At 39.1% G+C, this 23,766-nt stretch overlaps 1 protein-coding gene across 4 annotated transcripts; it reads left to right on the top strand.

The window, feature by feature from the left end:
- Window positions 1-205: 205 nt before the first annotated feature.
- LOC122089219 (transcription factor E2FA-like) lies at window positions 206-23,709 on the top strand. 4 transcript variants are annotated; one of them, XR_006143260.1, is made up of 17 exons: window positions 206-1,256; window positions 19,072-19,264; window positions 19,460-19,516; window positions 19,662-19,747; window positions 19,833-19,921; window positions 20,035-20,089; window positions 20,905-20,957; window positions 21,046-21,096; window positions 21,196-21,244; window positions 21,394-21,459; window positions 21,544-21,620; window positions 21,779-22,010; window positions 22,400-22,466; window positions 22,558-22,868; window positions 23,002-23,077; window positions 23,174-23,219; window positions 23,335-23,709. XR_006143260.1 is itself a non-coding variant. In XM_042658774.1 (14 exons), exons 1-14 carry the CDS (start codon window positions 321-323, stop codon window positions 22,686-22,688), a joined length of 2,142 nt encoding a protein of 713 aa, XP_042514708.1. In that variant the 5' UTR covers window positions 206-320; the 3' UTR covers window positions 22,689-22,962. The 4 variants fall into 4 exon arrangements, 2 of the variants coding, with proteins under 2 accessions (XP_042514708.1, XP_042514709.1); XR_006143261.1 differs by lacking the exon at window positions 23,002-23,077; XM_042658774.1 differs by lacking the exons at window positions 23,002-23,077; window positions 23,174-23,219; window positions 23,335-23,709 and having other exon boundaries at window positions 22,558-22,962.
- Window positions 23,710-23,766: the final 57 nt, after the last annotated feature.

Below are 23,766 nucleotides of genomic sequence, written 5' to 3'. Positions count from 1 at the left end.
TGATTTATTTTTGAGTAATCTTGCAATTTTCCCCAATCTTTATCTTTCTCATGAATTTCAACATTTTGATTTTCACTTATTTTACCACTTATTTTCTTGGAATTCAAACAGCATGTGAGCCTCCACTTTCCTTCACTCTCTCACCAAGGAAAGACAGCTTGACCCAAAATACACATCTTCTTTCGCCAGATCGTCTTTGTAAGTTTGTATATATCTCCTCAAAAACCAAAACCTTATCTGTTGGGGCCAATAAAAAGAACTCCCAACCAGAACATGGTCTCTGCGTTCTCGCAAACCAACCATGTAGGAAGAAGGAAGCCATGGAAGAAACCTTCCATTTCTCTCACAGCAATGGCCTCCGACGCATTCCCAGACCCTATTTTCCCTTCTCCAACCTTCAATTCTCCTCTGTTTCCCGAACAATGCCTCTTCACTGTCGCATTCTCTGCTCCAAAACTTCAATATCCCTCCCCAACAAGCCCTCCAAAACCCCCAAACTTCCTTCCTTATCCCCTGAACCCCAATCTGACACCGACCCCAACTCTCAGTTCCGAGAGAAAGTTTTCTACTTGGAGTCCATCGGCATTGACCTCTTCTCCCTCGTCGACCACTACCCTCCGATCGTCTCCACATCTCTCGAAAACATCAAATCCACTGTCGATTTCATGCGCTCTATGGGTTTCACTCCGCCTGAGTTCCGTCGAATCTGTGGTATGTGCCCGGAGATTCTGAATTCCAGGGTTTCAGACATAATTCCTGTCTTCACATTCCTACTCAGAGAAGCCAATGTGAAGGGCACTTCTCTCTGCAGAGTCATAAATAGACGGCCCAGATTGCTCGTCTGCGACGTCGAGAAGCGGCTCCGTCCGACCCTTTACTTCCTTCAAGGGATTGGTATAGCAGAGGTCAATAAGCACACTTCGTTGTTATCTTGTAGTGTTGAGGACAAGTTCATTCCGAGGATCGAATACTTGGAGAACATTGGGTTTTCTTATAAAGACGCCATTTCTATGGTGAAGAGGTTTCCGCAGCTGTTGTGTTACAGTATCAGAGGCAATTTCGAGCCAAAATTTGATTATTTTATGGTAGAAATGGGGAGAGATTTGAAGGAATTGAAGGAGTTTCCGCACTATTTCTCGTTTAGTTTGCAGAATAGGATAAAACCAAGGCACAGGTCTTGTGTGGAGAAAGGGGTTTTCTTTCCTCTTCCTATGATGTTAAAGACCAACGAGAAACAGTTTCGTGATAGATTAGAGGTATGTTGTAACTCATCGCAACCGTTGAGAACTTCTCCTTTGTGGTGTACAAATTTGGATGGTAATTCAATGTCAATTTAATGTGATTTCATACCTGAAATGTTCTTTACAAGTGATTCAGGATTTTTCTCTGTTTATTTGATTGCTATCATATGTATGCAAGTGGATGTAAAGTTCTCAAGATTTGTAGGTTTTAGGATGTGAATGCATACCAAACCAGCCCAGAATGTAGTTTACATACCAAGGTTTTGTGATGAGTATTATTGATGAACTTGGGTTAAAATTGTGAGTGGGAAGTCTGGAATTTCCAAATGCAGTTTCTAACTCTGTGAAGTTTGGGCATGTTTTGCTTTGTGGTCTTCTAGGTGTGTTTATCTGAAGTAGTTTAGGTTTGAGCTCATTTGAGTTTTGGAATACCCCATGTGTACATCCTGAACTCCCAGTCGAACATGATTTTGAAGATATCTTCTTATAGAGCTTTGTTACACTCTCTCCAGAAATATGTTTGTCTGTTAGAACAAACACCAACAAATACGAAGAAAAATAAGCACAGATTCACACAATATGACACAGATTTAATGAGGTTCACACACCGATGTGGTGTGCTACGTCCTCGGACGAAGAAAAAGATGATTCACTATGTAGAAAAGAGGTTACATTGGAGATCCCTCAAGAACACCCAAATCGCGGCACAAAAACTCCTAGTAACCCTAACACGAAAACCCCACCAAATCTTACAACACTTACTCAATAAGATGAAAGTACAAATCTCAGAAAAAATCCCATTCGGGTCACAGCCAAAATATGTCAGAGCAGGTAATTCTTCAAAACGGATCAAGAATCCGAGGAAAACATAACAACTGGCCATGGTTAATGTAGGACTAGATTTGAAAGCTCAAACTAGACCCCAAACAACAGGAACTTTTAAACCAAAGAACAACCATAATTACCCAAATAAATCAAGCACAGTATGGTAGGAAAAAACTGAAATAATAGAATATGACACTTGCAATCGATTTCAACAACTCATAAATTCTGAAACAGAATAACAGTCAAGGGTTTAGGGGCTGAACTCATCAACTAACAAGCATAAACAGTGAAGTATATGATCAGCAACCAGTAACAACACACAGTACCAAGAGAATCAGAATTCTGGACAGGAAATAGAATCGGCCAGAATAGGAGACTTTCCAGATTTCACAATCGGCTGGTCTGATTATGCTCAGATTAGTATCGAGCCTCCTTGTAGATGAGACTATCACTCGATCCAAAATTCAAGGCCATCAGATGGCTGCAACTCTCGGAACAGAGAAGGGCGACAGGATGGAAATCTGAAATTCTAAACCCAGAATTTGGAAAGAAAAAAAACCAACAGATCTCTTACCTGAATCGAAGGGCCTTGTAGATAAACTTGAGAATAAGAAGAAGAAAAATAACACTTGAAAGGAACCTCTTGGACTTCATGCCGCAAAGAGTCACTGGATCAAACACCAGTCCATCACTTTGATCACACACAAAGTACACTCATAAGAGCAAACATCAACATAGCTTTTTTTCATTCATAAAATCATTCGAGGCTTAATGGGAGCCCTCTTCTTTATTTATAATAATGATGGGGGTGGGGTGATTACAATTTAGTGACTTCATAGTTACTAAAAAACTGAAATAAAGATACTAACATTTAGTTACTAAATCTGGAAAAATAAACTAAGAAATCAAACAATTGGAATTAGAAACTAACTAGGTACTAAAATTAGAAACTAAATAACCCCATCAAAGCCAACTAAAAAGGAAACTAACTAGTAATCCCGTACTCAATCTTAGAGCCCCTCTGCTAGACCCATTAAAGTGGTCCAATACACTCCAAACCTTATGGATTGAAAGCCCAACACATATACAACTGACCCTAGGCTTATTCCTAATAAAACAAGCATATTTTGGTTATTAATCTGCATCAATGGTACAACATGGGATGTTGCTGAGAACATTGTGGCAAGTATTTTTTTTTTTTTTTTTTCTCTTTCTATTGTCAAAGGTTAGGAATTGTAAGAAAGAAAGAGGGGCAAACAGCCAAACATTAGGATGGATTGTAATCTGGAGCTCAAGTTGATATTCACCTTGAAACTCAAGTATGAGAATAAAACACATATTAATTTTTGAGTTAAGCTGAGAATGCATTTCGGATGTTGATTATGCTCCATTTGCTATATGACAAGAAGCTTATTTTGATGGCACCAAAAACTTCTTTTATAGTTTTGGTTTGTGGAGGCTATTTACTAGTACTGATGAGAACTTTTGGAGCTTCCTAGCTGTGGATTGATGACAGTTGAGATCAATATGTAAGAGAACGTAACTAGTTGAGATCATTTGGATGTGGCAAGGCTAGTCATTAACTCGGCATAATCACCGAAGCAAAAGTAATTAATGAAATTTAGTGAACAAATGAGGAATTATATGTTTATAACACTTTCAAAATATTATTTTTAATCCCTTTGGGGCTTTTTTTATTTTCTCTACTGCAAACATGTACATTACTGAAAAGATATATGACAAACGAATGGTTTATAACAATGAACAACATAATATATAAACTAAGACAATAGTATTATGTTAAAAAACATGGAAAATACTTGAATCTTTATGTATCCTGGTGCTTTGAAGGAAGGAAAAAGACCAAATGAAATGAAGTAAATCATTTGAAGGATCAAAATGAAACTCAGATTATGATCTATTTGCAGTGCAAGCAAATGTTCTGATGGCTTTATTTTCTGTCAACTAAAGGAGTCACAGAACTTGGTATGCTGACTTTCAGAGCAAAAAACTCGGAAGTGGGTGATGGTATCTCAATTTACTTAAACTGAATGGGGTTTATCTGTTCTAGCTTGGAAAATGCATAGCATTTGGATACTTGGTTGAAAAAAGTGACATTAACATGATTTGATTGTTTAAGATTGAATGACTACCTTGCATGGTTTCAAGTATTGGTATCGCATGGACTGAAGTTGTTTGTATCATTTCAGGGGTAAAACAGTACAAAAAAATGTATATTCTTTTTTGAAAAAGTAAGGGCAAATTGATCGATATGCACCGATCCTTTTCTGAGACTGATTCGTATTGTATCGTATTGGTATTGGCCGAACTGATACCAATAACTAAATCCTTGCTCCTTGTGTTGCTGTTATTCATCCAACAGGATTTTATTCTTCACAGCTCAATCTTGTTCCCAATTGAGTCCGGTTCATTTATTAAAATCAAAACCATTTATAAATGGTTTTGAAGAATGGGTGTTATACCATGTGACTACACCATGATAAATAAAATGAGATAACTCAAGGATGTCATGGTGTTGGATTGGTTATCAGTCAGTATTGATATCAATTGTATCTGACACTTTTGTCCTCAAAGATACCTATATCGTATCATATCTTGAAATTATATGTCTAATAAACAACCAAAATAAAAAAAATACAGAAATTTTTTTATTGTCCGGTTGTGGTCCAAATGCAGTCCATCACATTTGCTGAGATTGTGGTGGGTGGACAATAAAAATATAAAATGAATACCTAGGAGCCACCGCAATCTTGTTAAATGTGGTGGGCTGAGATTAGACCGCAATTGAGCAGCATGAAAATTTCTCACACACCTTATACGCATGCATGCTTCTTGTTTTGTTGGGATTTAAATTATGTGTGAGGATTGACATTTCCCTTCTGAGCTGATAAGGAGTCTGGTCGGTCATCTATATTTGACGGTGAACATATCTTTTAGTTATATTTAAATGTGAGTTAGATTTAAAGCTTATTTTAAGGAATGAAAAAGACTTAAGAGTTTGGACGTATGTTCACTTAGATGTACTTGTGAGGATTCTACACTCGTAGTTTTTGCTTTCATATATACCCCCTCTTTACTCTTGTAATATAGAAACAAAAAGGAAAGTTTTAGATCCTCACACATACGTCCAGGTGAACATGCGTGCAGTAGATCTAAATTAACTTAAAAAAAAAAAAAGAGTGAGTGACAAATGAGGGAGACATAAGTGAATTGAGGAAGACAGAGAACTTTTCTGCCTCTTGCTAAGTCTACCTTTAAGAACTCTTCATTCTTGTATTTCCATTACACACGGTTGTTTTCTCGGACAATTGCATTCAAGATTGCAATCAATCCTCTCCACAACTGCTCTTCAAGGTGGCAATATTCACATTTCTCATGTCGTGGAGAACTTCATCAGTTCATTTCCAACAACCAAACTCTCACCTAGAGGTTTGAGTTTTGCAACTCTACTACAATGCCTCTATGGGTTGATATACAAAATAAAAGAACCCACAACTCTCAAAATACCCATTAGTGGACCAAAAACATTTCTTTCCTCGTGCTAGCAGGTCAACCAACAGGGTGTTGGGATGGGAGGGACAAGGGGGACTTCCCAAATTGGAGAAGGACTAAAGAGAGAGGTAGATAGTGTTGGCACACCGCTACCCTGTTGTAAACCGACAGTCACTGAGAGGGGGGTGAATCAATGAGTCCAATTTCGATTCCCAAAAATCTATCTGATGTCTGGCTAAGAAAAACCTGATATACATGTCCCTGTTTGCACACAGTCCTACGCACACTCAGGATCATCTCTCACTGCCTTCTTCGAAGAAATCTTGGCAAGGTTCTTGAAACCAATATGCCCAAGTCTTCTGTGCCACAACCATGTCTCATCATCTATGCTGACCATGTAAGAATCTTTCTCTAACTCTATCAAGGTGTACAAGTTCCCTGAAGTTCTCTGTCTAGTAGCTACAACCTTTCCACTGGTTGATCTTCTTATCTCACACCCTTTACTAGTGAAAGTTATTTCATGCCCTTTGTCACAAATTTTATTGATGTTGAGAATATTGTGTTTGAGCCCTTCAACATACAACAAGACATCAAGGGATTTCACATTCTCATGGTTCAAACTTATGGACCCCTTCCCTGTAATTCTGGCACCATTGTTGTTGCCAAACTTCACGGATCCACCTTCAAAGTCATGTAATTGTTCAAACATTTCCTTATCTCCTGTCATGTGGCTTGAGCAACCACTATCAATAATCCATGGAGTAGAGTCTCCTTGAGCCTTAAAAGCTCTATGAATAACAAATGTTGTTGCATCTTCTTCATCTTTTACTCTCTCTCTCTGAACCCAAACTTTCTTGACAGATTTAGATTTCTTTGCTTTCTTCTGTCTTGAGAACTGTCTCTCCATCTCATCATCTTCTATGTTTCCGAAAACTCTCTACTTATCTCTGTTCTCCTGTCTTTGTGGGGGAAACACAATTCTACAATTCTTTGCAATATGTCTAAGGTTGTTGCATCTGTAACATTCAACTGTTTCCTCCATAAGAGGTGCAAAAGGATTTCTGTCCACATAACTCCTTGGACCAATGTTGAATTTGCAATCTGAGATCTTGTGTCCAAAAGTGTTGCATTTGTAACAATAACCTTAAAAGGTGTGCCTCTGCATCACAGGTTCCATCTGCCATCTGTAAGGAGCTCTGAAGTTGTCAAATGCTCTAGGTCTCTGTTGAGGATCTTGACTATATCCATAGCTCTCTACTCTCCTGCTTGGCCTTGCCAACTAGGTTGTCTAGCATAGTTAGTCTTATGGAATATAGATGGATTTCCTCTTCTAGTTGGACCAGTCTGCACTTTATCTTTTTGTACTACTCTCTTGACATTGCCAGTAGTAGTAACATGTGCTTTTCCTCTTTGAGCATTCCTATCATTGACTTTGATCGGATTATGTACTATTCCCTTACCATTTGTCTTGATATTTTTGGAAGACTCCCCAACAAATCTAAGCCCAAATTTGATGTGAGTCGGTCTTTGAACATTGATAATGTCATTAAGCTTCTTACTGCTAGGATGCTTTTTTGGAGTAGAGTCATCTTCAACATCTTCATTTTCTAAGTCTTCTCTTTCAATCTCAGTTCTCCCATATTCTTCAACCTTAGCCTTTAATAAGGCTAGCTCATCTGCATAACCATCAAATTGTGCAAGAATCTCATATTGCTCATCTAGTTGTGCTTTCAAAGCCACTTTCTCTAACTCAAGAGTGTTGCAGTCAATGGTTTTCTGAGAGAGTTGATACTCAAGATCATCTAAGGTCTTCCTTGACTTATTGGCTTTATCTCTCAACTCAATAACTATTTGTTCTTGCCCCTTAAGGTCTTGAGTGACCTTTTTCACTTTCTTCCTTTCTCTTTTAAGCTCTCTAAGGGCAACTGTAAGTTCAGCCTCTAGATGTGATTTTTCATCTTCCTTTTCTTCTTCTGTAGAATATTCCTTGCTAGAAGAATCTTCTTTGTTTTCTTCCATATTTATTGAGACCATGAACATAGCCTCATCATCTTCATCATTAGATGATTCTTCAGACTCTTCATCAATGTATCACTATATTTCTTAGAAACCAAACTTTTCTTCTTGTCTTTGTCTTTCTTGTATCTGTTTGAGAATAATTTCTTCTTTCCCTTGAAATGACTTTTCTTTTACTTTCTATTTTTCCTTGGTTAGGACATTTGGCTGCAAAATGTCCAACCCTTCCACAGTTGAAACATTTGAAAGGCAACTTGTCCTTATATTTTCCTGTTCTCCTTTTCAACTTTCTGGTGGAATGAGTTGTAACCTCATCTTCACTCTCATCAATATCCTCCACAGACTGCTTATTCTTCTCATTAATTTTTAAGTTTTTCATTGCCTTGAAAGTAGCTTGTTTGTCAGTGGACTTGCCCTTTTTCCATCTCATTTCAAGAGTTGTGAAAGTGCCATGCACTTGATCAAGAGTAATAGTGTCTAGGTCCTTTGCCTCTTCAATAGCTGACGCCTTAGAGTCATACTTGGGCAACAAAGATCTCAGGATTTTCTGACAAACAACTGAATCCTTTAGATTGGCTCCCAGACCCCTAATAGAGTTTACCACTTCATTTACCCTGGTCATATAGGTATCAATATTCTCTCCCTCTTGCATTAATAGACTTTCAAACTGGCCTATGAAGGTCTGAAGCTTTGCTTTCCTTATCTTTTCATCTCTTTCGTAAATGCTCTTCAGTCTTCCCCAGATATCCTTAGCTGAGTCACAATCCATTACTTTAGCCACCACACTCTTATCCAATGCTGAGAATATTGCATTCACAGCCTTTTGATTATAACAATAAGTCTTTTTAGCTTCATTGTCAACCGGACCTCCTTCAGGTTCCTTGTACCTAATCGGAACTGATGCCCAAACATCATAACCTAGTGAACCTAGGTACGACTGCATTCTCCTATTCCAGAAGATAAAATCAAATCCATCAAACTTTGGTGCATATCCGGAATGGCCTTCACCTGTCATACTGTTACTGCCACTGCCTTTGGATCACTCAGCTATTGATCGAACTGTCGCTGAGTATCAGCTCTGATACCAATTATTGTAACCCGACAGTCATTGAGAGGGGGGGTGAATCAGTGAGTCCAATTATGATCCCCAAAAACTTGTTTGATGTTTGGCCAAGAAAAATCTGATAAACCTATCCCTGTTTGCACACAGTCGTATGCACACTCAGCCTCTCATAGGCACTTGCAAGTGTGCACACCCATTCCACATTCTACGCACTTCAATATAAAATACAAACAACAAGCATCCACAACACAGGATTTTTACAAGGTTCGGTAATTTGCCTATATCCCCGGAGTAGTACTTGTAAAGGCTTCGTACCTACTCAATACACTACTTTTGACTGCACCCACAGTCGGGAGCACCCACACCCAATTTTTTTAAGTCGAAGCTGAGATGGCACTTGTAGTGCCGGTATAATGTGTAGCACCCACTACACGAGAGCACCCACTCCTGGTGCTTAGCACCCACTAAGTACTCAATAAATAATATAGTAAATTTGGACTTATATCAATGCCCTACAGTTAAGCCTTGCCTAGCAAATACATCCACAACTAGTTAGCATGCTTACAATTCATCCACAACTAACCTAGCATATAAACATTCATCCTCAACTAACCCTAACATACATACATATTATCATATATGCATATAATGTAAATTCTAGGGTTAGAAAATCTAATAACCCTTGTTTGTTGTTAGCAGAGTTGTCTTAGAGCATAGTCTCTACACACTGGAATCCTCAACTCCCCTTTAGAGTAGGAGACTTGAATCTTCAAGTAAGCTCAACATGGCCATGGCATCTCACAAGTTTTCTCCCTTGTCTTCTTGCACTTCTTGCACAAATAGAAAAACCCTCTCTTCTTTTCTCTTTTCTCTTGGCTTTTGATCAATGAAACATCAAGAAGACTCAATCACCTTTTCAAACCCACTTTAATGGAGTAAAGACACCTTCCATCAAGCAATAAACCTCATTCAATGATCACCCATCAAGAGGGAAAATTCTTATACCAAAACCGTAGCCTTCCTTCACTCAAAACTCATTTTTCTTTATTCTATGGTGTAAGGCTTAAAAAAACGAAGAAGCAGCAACTTGGTGCACCCAAATCAGGGTTAAAATGAGGGAGATATGACCATTTGAAGTTGGAGCAATGAGATAGTCTGAAATGAAATCTTCGTAGGGGTGGCGTAGGCTACACCAGCGATGCGTGCAACAGGGGTGAAATCTAACCGTAGATATCATATAAAATATCTTATAATCTAAGCCGTCCGATTAAACCATCGGACAATAGATCCAAACCATTAGATTTGAATCTCGATGATGTCATCATGACATAGGTGCTGACATCGACAGAAGTGTTGTCGACCACGGATTGGCTACATCAACGTATATTCCGGATCTATGTCGGCTTAACCCATAAAGGATAATCATTTATAGACCATTAGATATGGATCTATAAGATCTACTTGATCCAGATCTAAGGGATTGGAATCTAAGCTTCGGTGACGATGCACATGCGACACACACTAGTCAATACAATATGGTGTAGCGCCAGACCATCATATCTAATACACTCCACCAATGAGAAGCCTCGGATAAGCATCTTCAACGTAAGCTCTTGTACGAACCGTCAGATCGAAATCTGACCGTCGTGGCTCAATCTGATATGTGTATTAAGGATCCCTCTGATTCTCTTATATACACATAAGCCCCTGATTCTATAAACGTTAATGCCAAAAACCCTTATCAACTCAGACCTTTAAAACCTTGAAATTACATAAAAGCCCCTGAAATTTCAAAATTAAAATCCAGAAAATCCACCCAACACCGAGAGCATCTGTTGATTTTCTAGTTTGGATTTTCGAACTGGCTTCATGGAAACTTTTTCATACGATATCTGATCGAGATAAAACGAAGTGCGTTGGAACCGTAACTAGACGCTCTACGACTTTCCAGAAGACTTAATCATTTGACTCAACCATGTAAAAATACTAAAATGCCCCTAGACCTTTCCAATGACGCAACTTTCTCATATGGAATCGGAACGCGATGAAATCAGAACGGTTAGAAATATTGGATTTTTATCGTATTGTTACATGGATAACACTTCATTTAAAAAAGTCATATTCAATGCCGTAACTGCCCTCGCCTGCCACAAATGCCGTAACTTCTTCATACGGTATCAGAATATGACGAAATCAAATGCACTGGAATAGGTAAATTACAATCTATCTTTTTCATAAAGAACCAATCTTAAAAAAATGTCATTTTCAATACCGAAAATGCCCGCGAGCATAAATAGGCCAATTTTTCCAGTTTTGACCCAGAAACCCGCACCACCTATTGATGATGTATTAAACCACTCCATGCATACCAAGTGGCTCTGTTATCTCATCGGTGACACTGGACAATGCCATGTCATCATTTTGATCCACGTCGCCCAAACTGGCCACATCATCACCGTCACGTGGCCGGGTTGCCAACAAGGACAACCATAAAACAACATACCCTACTAGCCTTTTCCCTAAAATATATATGGGACGAAGAATGATGTCAGACTGTATAGTGTACATTGACTCCTCTCTCTCTCTCTCTTCCCTCCTATGAAATAAGATACTTGTCTCCCTATTGTGGAAGGATAGAGATACACAATTGAGGCAATATCGGACGCTACATTGCCGAACAAGAAACTCAACTACCCATAGGAACACCAATCGAGCGGTGCGTAAGAGGTTAGATCCATCATCGACCGCCAACATTTGATTGTTTATTGGAACCAGAAAAAAGAGTGGATCTCGTTGTGTAATGCTCCACATGGACCAAAGCACAAAAATCCTCTGCGGGGAGGCAGTGAATGGCAGTGAGCATGAGATGGCTGGAGTGCATGCCAGGACTCTTCCAGCCGTTTGATCCTCATTGCCATTCACTGTCAGGCACAAAGAATTTGAGTCCTAGACCACAAGTCCACATAACAACACATACAACAAATTCTATACTCCATTCTTCCCTTGCTTTCATATCATCCCACAAGAAATAGAATCAGCTGCTTATACGAACAACCACCTAGTCGTAGGAGTCAGCATCCAACACTTATCCTTTTACTTCAAAAAATACCCATCCTTACCCTTATAATGGTAAAAAATGGAACAATTGTTGGATGCAAACTTGTACAATCAGGTGATCGTGCAAGCAGCATATCTAATCTCATCCCACAAGCCCAGCTGGCCCTACCAGCATTTTCGGTCATAACTACTCAAAACTTGCCACCTCACCTGAAAAAGTATCCCCTCCTCTGGGTTTTGGTGGGAGTAAGGAGAGGTTGGAGATCTCCAGGTGGCAAAAGGCGCCAGATCATCGCGACATATATCAGTACAAAAGGCGGGCATCGCCGGGTCGAACCAACTTGTTTATATTATTGTTTTCTACGAAATAACCGATAAAAAAAAAATCCTTCAAAAATTAAAAATTAAAAAGCCATACGAGTGAAGCTCCCTATCGCTTTGTCACATGTGTAAATGCGGTCGGACCTATTTATTTATTTTTTTTTGTTTTTTTTTTTTCATATTCATAAAAAATTTCTATCTGCTTCCCTCCATATATCTATCCGAACTAAATTCCCTCCTTCCCTCGTTTTCTGCTCTCGGCTCTCCCCGCTTTTTTAACCTTCGTTTTCTTCTATCTTTCCCCCAAATACTCTCAGATCCCATTCTCTCTCTAGAATTCGCTCAATTTCTCCCCTAATTTGCTTCGAATCTATCATCTCCTTCGATCGTCGGGAACTTTAGCAGCTTTGTTTTCCAGAGGTCTCGATCCAGATCGCGTTGAAACCGAAGACAAGGACGGTTTTTTTTTTTTTTTTTGGAATCGTTCCATCAGACTAAAAATCGCGGGAAATCTGCTCAAAGTTTGATGTCTGGCGCCGGAGCTCCAAATCGCTCGGCGCAGCCGTCGGGGCGGATCTTCGAACGGCAACCGTTGAAGCGTCACCTTCCCTTCTCGTCCACGAAACCGCCATTCGTACCTACCGATGATTACCATCGGTTCTCCTCAGAGAACCACAGGGTTCCTGACGAGGAAGCTGAAGCTATAGTTGTTAAATCTACTGTGAGTTTTATTTGGATACGTCTTTCTACTTGGGTTCAGTTGGGGTTTTGTTCATTGCTGTTTGAGGAGAATTTTACGGAGATCGGGTTCTTTCAATTCCTCTAGTTGTTCTCTGCTGTTTGGATTTTCTGGAACTTCGGAGCTTTGTTTTTCTGTACCTTCTTCTGCTTGGACTGGTTCAATGTTCCATTTTTTTTGGAATTTCATAAATAATTTGTTCACTGCGTTGTGCTTGAATGGAATGGGGTAGTTTGGTAGAGAAATCCTTTGGTACTGAGTTGCTTTATAGTTTAGTTTACACGGGGCTCATGATTTTTCCAGCACATTTTGGTGAGAGGCTTCAATTTCTTGTGGTATTACTTCCGTCTTTTCCCGATCCATGCTTTGCTTGTTAATTTGGTGTGAGAAGATGCTAGTGGTTGGGATCGATAGAGCAGTAATGGATGTCTGTGGTGCCATATAAAAAAGGAAAAAGGCCTTGTGAATTGAGGTTGCATATGGATGCATTACACATGATTCCGAGTTTCAATTGGGTCGGATTGCTGGATCTCGGCTTGGGTTGTGAAGTAAAATAAGGAAAAACTGTTTATTAAGTATTTATGGGAGTGTTTCTATGATTCTGGACAAGGTTTTGATAGTTTGGGGGTGTGGGGATGATTCAATGCTATCCTCGAAATGTTCCTTAATTACTTCATTGAGAAACTTTGTCCAAGCTGCTTTCAACTGCCGATACTACCATTTTTTTTTAATGAACATGTGATTTGTTTCAACTGCTGCTTAGTGAATGGATTGGTTTGCATGATGATTTTCTATGTAACAAAGGACCTACGGATTAAGTTGAGAAAGTTTTAGCTGGTTCTTTGTTATTTGTTAAAACAGTGTTCTGGAGTGAAGGTTGGGCTCTTGGTGGTGAATCTTGAAGGGTGATTCTGCAGGTCTGAGTGCAGGTGTTGGTTCCTGTGGTGGGCCCATTTTCCCATTGGATTGGGTTGGGTAGGTGGTAGGGTAATTTCATGGTTGGTATATACTTCTATGGCAGAAAAGAATCATTTTGAAGAAGGAAAAGTGATTTTGGCCCCTTCAGCGTTTGTTTCAACTTTTCTTGTTACACTTGAAAATTTTATAATTTGTCATGTCTTTTATAAAATGAATGCCTAATTTTTGTGATTAACTTTTGTATCACGAGTATAGATGTTATGTAAGTTACTAACTATAGAAAATTGTACTTCTTAAGTATTACACATTCACCTTGTCACTTTTAGAAATCAATGCAAATCCTAAGCCTTTGATTGTAGTATTGTGGGGGAATAAGGTTAGATGGTTAGACCTAAGACAAGGGATGGTGAACAACTGGTGTTGTATGTTATATTCTCTTGTTCTTTATCATTCCTCTTTTGAGTATGGCTTATGAGTCCTTTGATGAAAGGAAGTGGTGATGTGTAATTGTGAATACCTTAGTCCTTAGGTAGTGATACTATGTGGGACTCTGGGAACTGGGACGTATCTTTTTGATAGAGCTCTTTTGGATTTCTTGCAAATGCATAGAAACCTAAAAGATATGTATCTTTGACCTATGGGCCAAGGGTACTAATTTCAATTATTAGCTCTAATAGTTGCACTGTTGCGGAACTGTTTGTTTGCTTAGTAACATTTCTTGATTTCCTAGTAGGTAGGCAAATTAATAATTCAGATGGACTCATAATGTCTGAAAATGAATCCAGGAACAAAGTATGGATAGCTGGACTCTCAAACTCCAAGTTGCAATTATTTAGAACCTATAAAGTTATTGGGTTTTTGTAGTTGTAATGATACAACGTCACATTTCTTTTTGTACATATGGAAGTAATTGGTATATGATCAATCAAAGGGTTTGGGTTTGGAGGATCCAAAATGTATACCCACAATATTTATGTTGTGTCCTACTTGATAAAGGTACTTCGGGTGAAATGAGGAGTCCTGGTTTTCCAGAATGAAACAGCTCCTTGCTAGTCCATGTTAATTCCTAAAAATACTAGCAAACAAAGGGAAAGAGAAAAACAGTGGCCCACTAAAACTCTGTTCAGCCATACCGCTTGCTCAAAAAACCACTCCAATCACTGTGAAAGTATTTAAGAAAATGCCAATCCAGTCACTTCAACTCATCTTAATGTGAGATTTCCATACATTGTTATCTTGCCTTGTCATATTTTCATTCACCCTTGGATGGAAATGGAACACACTTTACTGCCTCCCTAGAATTGATTAGAATTGATGCATACAATTCTTAACTACGATAATTGGAACTTGGAATGATATTTAAGATATTCCCCACATATTTATCTCTATAGTGTTTCACAAGTTGAACTCATAAGGGACAGATGTGGATCTTTCATTCCCAGAAAAAAGGATAGTGTTTGGTATGCAAATAAATGAAAAAATGATTTTGGTGAAAATTTTCTGGCTTGCTTAGGGAAGAAGTGTTTCCTCTCCCAAATCATATGGTTCAGCTGGCCTGTAGCCTGTAGGTGGGAATTACGAAATTTCTTGGTCTAAGAAACTTGTTTATTAGGTTTCAACATTTGAGATGGTAATCGATTGAGGTGGGCTGTAATGCATGGATGATATGGGATGAAGATTTGAGGGGGTCTGATGATGGGGACTTCTGTGATGGTCTTATGGTGGGTAACTGATGGTGCTGTGAGAAAATAAAGAAAATAAATAAAATAGAGGAAGAAGGTGAACAAAGATCTGAGCTCTGAGGAACAAGAGATCTGCCTAGAGGTTGAATTTTGAAGGATTTCATCTTTACCATGAATCTACATGGCGAGCCTGTGGCACAACGGTTAAGTTGCACTATTGTAACATGTTGGTCACAGGTTCAAAACCTGGAAACAACCTCTTCTGCGAAGCAGGGGGTAAGGCTCCGTACAACTTGCCCCTCCCAGACCTCGCAGTAGTGGGAGCCTCGTGCACTGGGTTGCTCTCTGCTCTACATGGATGAGAGATAGAGTGCTCTGCCTGCCACTTTACTTTTTATCAGTTCTGAGAAAAATGCTGATGTAGACAAGCTGCACTACAAACAGTACAGCCGCTGTAATAAGAAGAACTAGGCTCACAGTTCTTCAACTAGACTTTGGTTCGAGCTAGACCAAGCCCATGGGTCTGGGTGTTTGCTGTTTCACTCAAAACCAGATCATGGGAGCTATGTTGGAGTTTCTCTTTTGTTAGTTAGTGCTACAAATAACTAGTTTCTATTTTTGTTATTAGGCTGGTTTCTCCTTAAGTTGTTTCTACTTTAGTTGCTTGATGCACAAGGCTTCACTACTACATGTGTGGGTCTAATTTAGTAGTTTCTATTTTATGGCTTTCTAGAGGTAGTACACTCTTTATATTGTAAGCGGCCTTAGAACCTTCCCCACGATTTTGATGATTAATGAATATTGGCTTTGTGCCTTTGTTTGCTGTGAGAAACAGTTGTGTGGGTGAGATGCCTATCAGTTAGCGAGATTCTGTCCAAGGCCATAGGTGAGAGGCCTTGGTCATATTCCCTTCTTCCCCTCTTCTTGTACCATATTTTATTGCAACCCTAGTTTCTATTGAAGCTGTCTGAGACCTATTCTTAAGGCTGTAATATCTGCCCTGATATGTTGTAGTGGTGGAGTTACTATTGGTGATATCAAGCTCTGATGGAGCCATTCCTGCCATCCAAATACACTGCAGCATCTTGTTCTTGAAGTTCTACTGCAGAAACTCTCTTTCTTATATTCTGTCCAAAAGATCCTTGTTCTGCTTTGAAGAGTTCATCTACTGTTGGAGGCCTTCCACCAATCAGAAATTAAGCTCCATCTAATGGTTAGTTTTGTAGCAAATTATAAAGGTACTAAATCTGGCCCTACTTACTAATTTCATACCTACATTGTTATCTCTCAATCTAACCATCATTTGGATGAGAAATTTGGACATTGGTATTCACTCATCAGATCTCACCCTCAGTTCAAGTTAGCTGTTGACCTATCAGTAGTTTGCTAGATTTCAATTGTTGCTAAATCTGTAACCTTAGTTTCTATTTTTGGTCTCTTATTATAACCATCTATCCAACCATGTTGGTGTACGATGCTTGTATTCCGTCGCAGTTTAATCCAGGGAGTCTTGGTGCAGGAGCCTTGATAGAAAAGAACGACGGTCCCGCTTGCCGGTAAGTGGGCCGTGGGGGTTGCAAGGGGCAGGAAGCCCCCCTGTATAGCGGGGGTGTAGGGGGGGCTCGAATTTTTTATTTGAGGGCAGTTTTATACTTTCCAGATTAGGGTTTTTTCGCTATATATTTGTAGCGAGGTTTTCTTCTCTGTAATGCAAGCAATACTGAGACGTGTGAGGACGAGCGTTGTAATCCTATTCTCCATTGATAGTGAAGCAGAATCTCATCTCACCAAGGACGTAGGCAGTCTTGCCGAACCTCGTAAACCTGTGTGCATTGTTTGTTCTTATTTTTCCATTACCTTCTGCATCGCTTTTAGGGTTGTGTTTCTACAAACCATTAGATCCCCATCAAACTTGGGAGTATTGCTCCTCTACCCTAACTCCCCATTCAACCAGAACTTGGGTTTGATCCAAGCCTTGGTTCTTTAACTATCGATCATTCGATCTCCTTTGTTGCTGGAATTCCTACCTTATGGTTCTACCTTTGGGGTCAGGTTAACTTTGTTGCTGTTGAGTGAAGTTTATCCCTATCAGATGCTGGGCTACAATATCTAATTGATCCATTTGCTACTTAACTAAAACTACTTTTTATTTAGATCGACTTGTACAAATAAATAGCTAATCCGAGAAAACTGAAGCCCTTTGAAAATGAAAACCAAATTGACTCTCATGGCCCATGCCCAGAAATATTTTTATTTTTCCCAACACTGACTGATCTATTAGAAAAAGTGAAGGTATTCTTTTGAGCTACTTTCTACCTACTTGCTAAATCAAAGCTGGTTCAACCCTATATCCTACTATTCAAAACCTATGAACTGAAGCTAAAACCCGTCCAATATAGTGTTACTTGTGGATGCTCAAGCCAAAAAAGAAAACGGACTGACACCGTTTTATTTTTGTTTTCGTTTTCGGGGAGGGGGTATTCGGATACAGGGGCAAGATCAATTTTTGGTGTTCACTACTGCTTATATTGCTTGTTGCTGACTCGGCACGAAGATTATTATTTATTGATACTCCTGATGATTGGTGTGCTTGAGCTGATATCGCTACTTGAATGAAGTTCTCTCCATGCTCATTGGCGTCCACAATTGCTATTCAAGATTGGTGTTGTGTTTGATTTTCTATTCTGTTTGGTCCAAGCTAGGGCTTTCTTTTGATATACTCCAACTTGAGTCTTGAGTGGGAGTGTTAAACTGTGGGATGTGTTAGATAGCTTGCTTAGGTGTTATCTTATCTCTTTATTTCTTTCCTTAGTCTAGGATACTTTATATCTAGTTAGAATACTTGTTATTTATTTTCTTGGTCTGATTAAGAAAGTCTTAGTCTTCTATTCTATGACAAGGACTTAGGAGTGTTAAACTGTGGGATGTGTTAGATAGCTTGCTTAGGTGTTATCTTATCTCTTTATTTCTTTCCTTCTTAGTCTAGGATACTTTATATCTAGTTAGAATACTTGTTATTTACTTTCTTGGTCTGATTAAGAAAGTCTTAGTCTTCTAGTCTATCACAAGGACATAGGAGTCTCTTGTTATAATGATGAAGGGGAGGCTAGAGTCATCAGCTATAAGTCTCTTTGGGAATCACTTCTCCTTCTCTCTCTTGCAGTTGCTTTATATAGATCCTTGGGTTTGTTACAGCTATTGTTATGTTTGTCTTGAATTCTTGACCCGTTTTGAAAGACTGACCTGCTCCGATAAATTTTGTTGGTGACCATATGGGATTTTTTCCCCTGCTGAGGTCTATGATGGTAGTAGAGGACGTGACCCGATGGATTGAACCCACTTGGAGGATTATTTATATATGATGATGTCTCGTTGGGTAAGTAAGTGAGATTTGGGGTTTTTTGTGTTAGGGTTTCTGGGCGAGTTTTCTTGCCTTGAGTTTGGTGTTCTTGAGAGATCTCCATTGTAATCTTTCTTCCAACATAGTGAATCTGTCTTCTTCTTCGCCCGAGGACGTAGCACATCACATCGATGTGTGAATCTCGTTAAATCTCAGTGTCATCTTGTGCGAATCTTTTCGTTTTATACGTTTTCTTTGGTGTTTGTTCTAACAAGTACTATTATGAATGCTATCTTCAAATTTGATACTTAAGCTCACTGATTCCAATTTGGAATTATATATGACACTTTTTCCAGCCCTTGAAGCGGAAGAATGAAATAGAAGACTTTGAAGCTGAGTCTAGTGAGTGGACTACGAGTCCTGGATACATTGAAGTGGTCAACAGCCCCATCCGCACACCTGTATCAGGAAAAGGGGGCAAGACACATAACAAATCAAAAGTCTCGAAACAAAGTAGAGCTGGGCCTCAAACTCCTGTGTCAAATGCTGGTGAGATTTTTTTTTTTGGGATAGTATGTTTTGGACCTTTATTTTCATCACTAGATCTTCTCATGGATCTTCCTGAAGCCCAATTTCACTGCGACAAACATTTTTATTGTAGCAACCTTGGGCAAAGAAACCATAGAAAGAAATAAAAGGAGGTATAAAGAGGTGATATTTGATTTGATAATGTACAATTTTCAGGTTCTCCTGGCAATACTCTCACTCCAGTTGGTACTTGCCGCTATGACAGTTCTCTAGGTAATGCAACTGGTAGCTGTCCTTGAGTCTTTGCCCTTTATCTCCCACCAATGAGGATGAATGCTGCGGTTTTTGCACTATTGTGTATTTCATAGAGCATTTATGGTTCAAAGCAAGTTATTGACGTGCTTTTGAGTCTTTTCAGGTCTCTTAACAAAGAAGTTTAGAGATTTGTTAACAAGTGCAGAAGATGGAATTCTTGATCTAAATAAAGCTGCTGACACTCTGGAAGTGAGCATTTCAATAATCAATCCATGATGGAATGTGGTAGATATGTTGGTATATACCATTGATAAAAAGACTTCTAATTGTACAGGTACAGAAGAGGAGGATATATGACATAACAAATGTCTTGGAAGGAATCGGGCTTATAGAGAAGAAGCTAAAGAACAGAATACGTTGGATGTAATTTGAAATTCTTTTTTACATTCTTTAAGGCCTTTATGTTATTTTATCTTGATGTTATGGACTTGAAGCACATGCGATTTTAACTGAGAAATTTATATTTGTTCAAATAGGGGACTTGATGTCTCAAGACCAGGGGAGGTTGATGATGATGTTAATATTTTACAGGTATGTAGAAGCTATTTTTGGTTCACTGCCATGCAAACACTTAGATGGGATATGGCTTAGTTGAGTTGAGTTGTGCCATGCATACACTTAGACAGCTTGGGCTACCATATCTTTTAGCCATTTTTTTTTTTTGAAAGTATCAGCATTCATAGGACATTAAGGAATGCAATTTCATCCACAGATATGAAACCCAGCTCAAACAGTTAGAAAGTTTTTTCCCTCTCCTATTACTTAGAGATCGTCGATAGGAGTAGCTATAAGGTTAGTTATACCTGCCCACGACATGGTTTAAGGAATTGAACTGGGGTGATCCTGAACCTAGGGCGATCCCATATTGGTTGATCAGTACGGACGAAGGGTGAAAAGATAGAAAACTGTTTATAAATGAAAATCAGGAGTATTTTTGTCCGATCCAGACCGGTACAAGTCGATCTCGATCGGGATTGGATCGGTATCGGCTGAGGCCAATACCACGACTGATTCCGGGATCTTAAACCATAGCCCAGGTCCTATCTGTATGGATATGCCGTTTGCCCGGAAAAAAAATCCAAAACTCTTTTAACGCATCAAAGCATGCTTCATCTCCTAACCACAAACCGCTGACTGACCATGCATGCATGCACATAGTTTGATGTATTTCGATTGGTAGTCAGTCAGCGGTTTGTGGTTTGGAGATGAAGCTGGGTTTCAAACCAGGTCTAGGGTAAGAACCTCTCGATGCTACCAACTTAAGTAGCTAGCATCTGCGGATTCTGTCGAATTTGTTTGTGGTATTCAGGAAAAAGAATTAATTATGTGCTTTTTCCCCCCTGCAGGCAGAAGTTGAAAACCTTTCCGCAGAAGAACATAGATTAGATGATCGAATAAGGTTCCATGTTTAATTCAACTGTTATTGCAGTTGTATGATGTTGCATCTTTGCCACCACTGTTTGATGCTAATACTGAATTTGTTGCAGAGAAATGCAAGAAAAATTGAGAGACCTCAGTGAGGATGAAAACAATCAAAAGTAGATTATTGTGCCCTCTTGCCTGCTCTAAGATTCTGTTCTCAGTAGTATTATATCAATTAACTCACAAGTCACTGACTTCTTCCTCCGACTGTTTAGGTGGCTTTTTGTAACTGAAGAAGACATCAAAGGCCTACCCTGCTTCCAGGTTGGTTTGTTTTTGTTGCTTTTTTATGTGCCATACTTTCAGTCAAGCAAACATTCCAGTTTCCAAGTTCCCTGTTTCTGAGACAAAATTCAAGTTTATTGTTTGTAAATAATAGATGTTTTCCACATTCTGTCCTTTGCTTCTGGCAGAATGAGACCTTGATAGCAATTAAAGCTCCACATGGAACTACTATGGAAGTCCCTGATCCTGATGAGGTAGTCAGATTACACAAATGACTAACAATGGGAAGTTCTACATTTCCTATTTCTGATACATTATTGAATTTTCATTTCTAACAGGCAGTTGATTATCCTCAAAGGAGATATAGAATTGTACTCAGAAGCACCATGGGTCATATTGATGTTTACCTTGTCAGGTACTGTTGGTAATACAATAATGCAATTTCTATGAGCACTGATGTTCTATCTGCAGTGCACAAAAGAGGCTTGAACAATGTGCCATTTTGGTTTAAGACAGGATGGATGATTTTTTAGAGATTTCCTCAATGCTTATTTGTTATTCCTTTCTATGTAGTCAATTTGAAGAGAAGTTTGAGGAGATGAATGGTGTTGAGGAACCTCCAAGTCTCCCAATTGCATTAACTTCAGGTTCCAATGAGAATACTGTAGCAACAATGGTCACTGAAGAGAGCAGAGGGAAAGAGAGAGAGCTGCAGGGACAAGATGTGCATATGATGTGCTCAGATCTGAATTCTTCGCAAGACTTTGTAGGTGGTATCATGAAGATTGTACCCTCAGATGTTGATGTAAGTAATTGATCTAAACTCTGTTTATTAATTTATTCTGATCTGTCGAACTTCCCATTGTTAGTCATTCTAATATAGGGTTTTCTGAGAGCAACTTGAACATAAAGATGTATTACGTTTCCATGCACAACATTGACCTATAAACAGAAGTTATTTGTATGACTTGCACAAACTTGAACATATAGATGCATTACATTTCCGTGTACAACATTAACCTACTTAAAGAAATTGCTGTTTGTATGACAGTCACAAACTCATTACTATTTTATAACATTTATTATTGGATTTTTTTTTTTCCTGGTGTGTGCCTTCTGCTCATGTTGAAAAGTCTACAACTTTTAACCCCCTTCTATGGTCATTTTAAAATCAATTATTCTTTCCTTTTGCAGAGTGATGCAGATTACTGGCTTCTATCAGATGTTGGAGTTAGCATCACAGACATGTGGAAGACGGACCGTATCCTTTCTTCAGCAATGTTGTCTTGTTCTTATTACTATATCTTTTCCTTGGTATTTGTTTTTGATTGGTCACCTTGACTCCTATGTAGCTGGTGTAGAATGGGATGGTGTGGATACACTTAATGCGGATGATTTTGTGATGGTTGATGTCAGCACACCACGGTTGCAAACTCCTCCATCTGGTGTTCTAGAAGTGCCATCTAATGTTAACTCCAATTAGAGATGGTTGGGTTTGGCTGATGGACTTGATCAACCTCTTTTGTATGGCATCAGTGCCTCTAAAACCGATCCACCTCCCGTATTTTATCGATTCAACCAGAGGTGGAATTGAATGCTGTAGACGAGATGATGACAACTGCATGATCCCATGAGAAATTGCTGGAAGAGGCCATGGGGAGAGGTAGGTGTAAGGTAGCTACTCCAATGTACAGTTGAGTAATATAGATTGATACCGGTAATTCAGTGATCAATAAAATTTTTGTTGCTGCAAGCCACCTCCGTTTGTGCATTTTCATGCCTATGCTCTATTGTAGTTCATCGACCTTGGTTTAGGATGGTCATTGCAAATGACAAGCACACATCCATTCCGTCAGTGATGGCAGATTTGTGGTTAGTGGTGCATACTGCATTCATTGGTTTTACTAAAGAGATGATCTATTATAGTATGTGACTGGTCTACAAATGTCATGTCTGCAATTGCTGCAGGTTCACACTTCACAGCATCAGACTCATGTCATTGCGCTTACATCAGGTATGCTATGATAAAAGCTTGCCTTAAACCTCAGAGCATCATAATGTTAGATCATATTGTTGTAGTACTCCAACCGGGTATCTTGGCTTCTCATCTTGAAGATCTCTTAACGTAGGACCTGGTGGATGCCTGGATGGTGGGACTGTCTCAGCATGGCATGTGTGCATGGTTTATTTGGAAAAATTTTTGCCGCTACCTCGGTTGCAGGAAGTGGAATAATTCACTTCACCTTTGGGTTCATTAATACCCTCCTAGGTTTTAGCATGTTGGGAGCATGCATCTTGGTCTGCAGAGTCAAGCTTTAAGCTGAGCATGATCTTCTGAGTTGGCCTGGTAAAGAGGATCCATATTCAATTCATTACATTGAGGCTGATATGATTAATCCATAAGCACAAATGCACAACTACTCCAAATTCATCCGTTTTTGCTTTCAAGTTTTATATCTGATTTGAAGTTTTCCTATTCAACTTGGAATGGATCTTATTAAACTTGATTCTATGCATATTGAATAGGACCGAGTTTTCCTTAAGCTAAGAGGAATGGCTTG

This window comes from Macadamia integrifolia, chromosome 9 (genome assembly GCF_013358625.1).
Source record: "Macadamia integrifolia cultivar HAES 741 chromosome 9, SCU_Mint_v3, whole genome shotgun sequence".
NCBI lineage: Eukaryota > Viridiplantae > Streptophyta > Magnoliopsida > Proteales > Proteaceae > Macadamia > Macadamia integrifolia.
The sequence above is the reverse complement of the archived record's forward strand: the minus strand, read 5'-3'. Positions and strand labels throughout refer to the sequence as shown.

Bases quoted from the DNA above. Each gene is read 5' to 3' on its own strand.
- LOC122089219 (XM_042658774.1), top strand. From the start codon at position 321: ATGGAAGAAACCTTCCATTTCTCTCACAGCAATGGCCTCCGACGCATT. The intron at 19,922-20,034 runs GTAATTTGAAAT...TTGTTCAAATAG, and splicing joins AAGAACAGAATACGTTGGAT to GGGACTTGATGTCTCAAGAC. The intron at 22,467-22,557 runs GTATCCTTTCTT...ACTCCTATGTAG, and splicing joins AGACATGTGGAAGACGGACC to CTGGTGTAGAATGGGATGGT.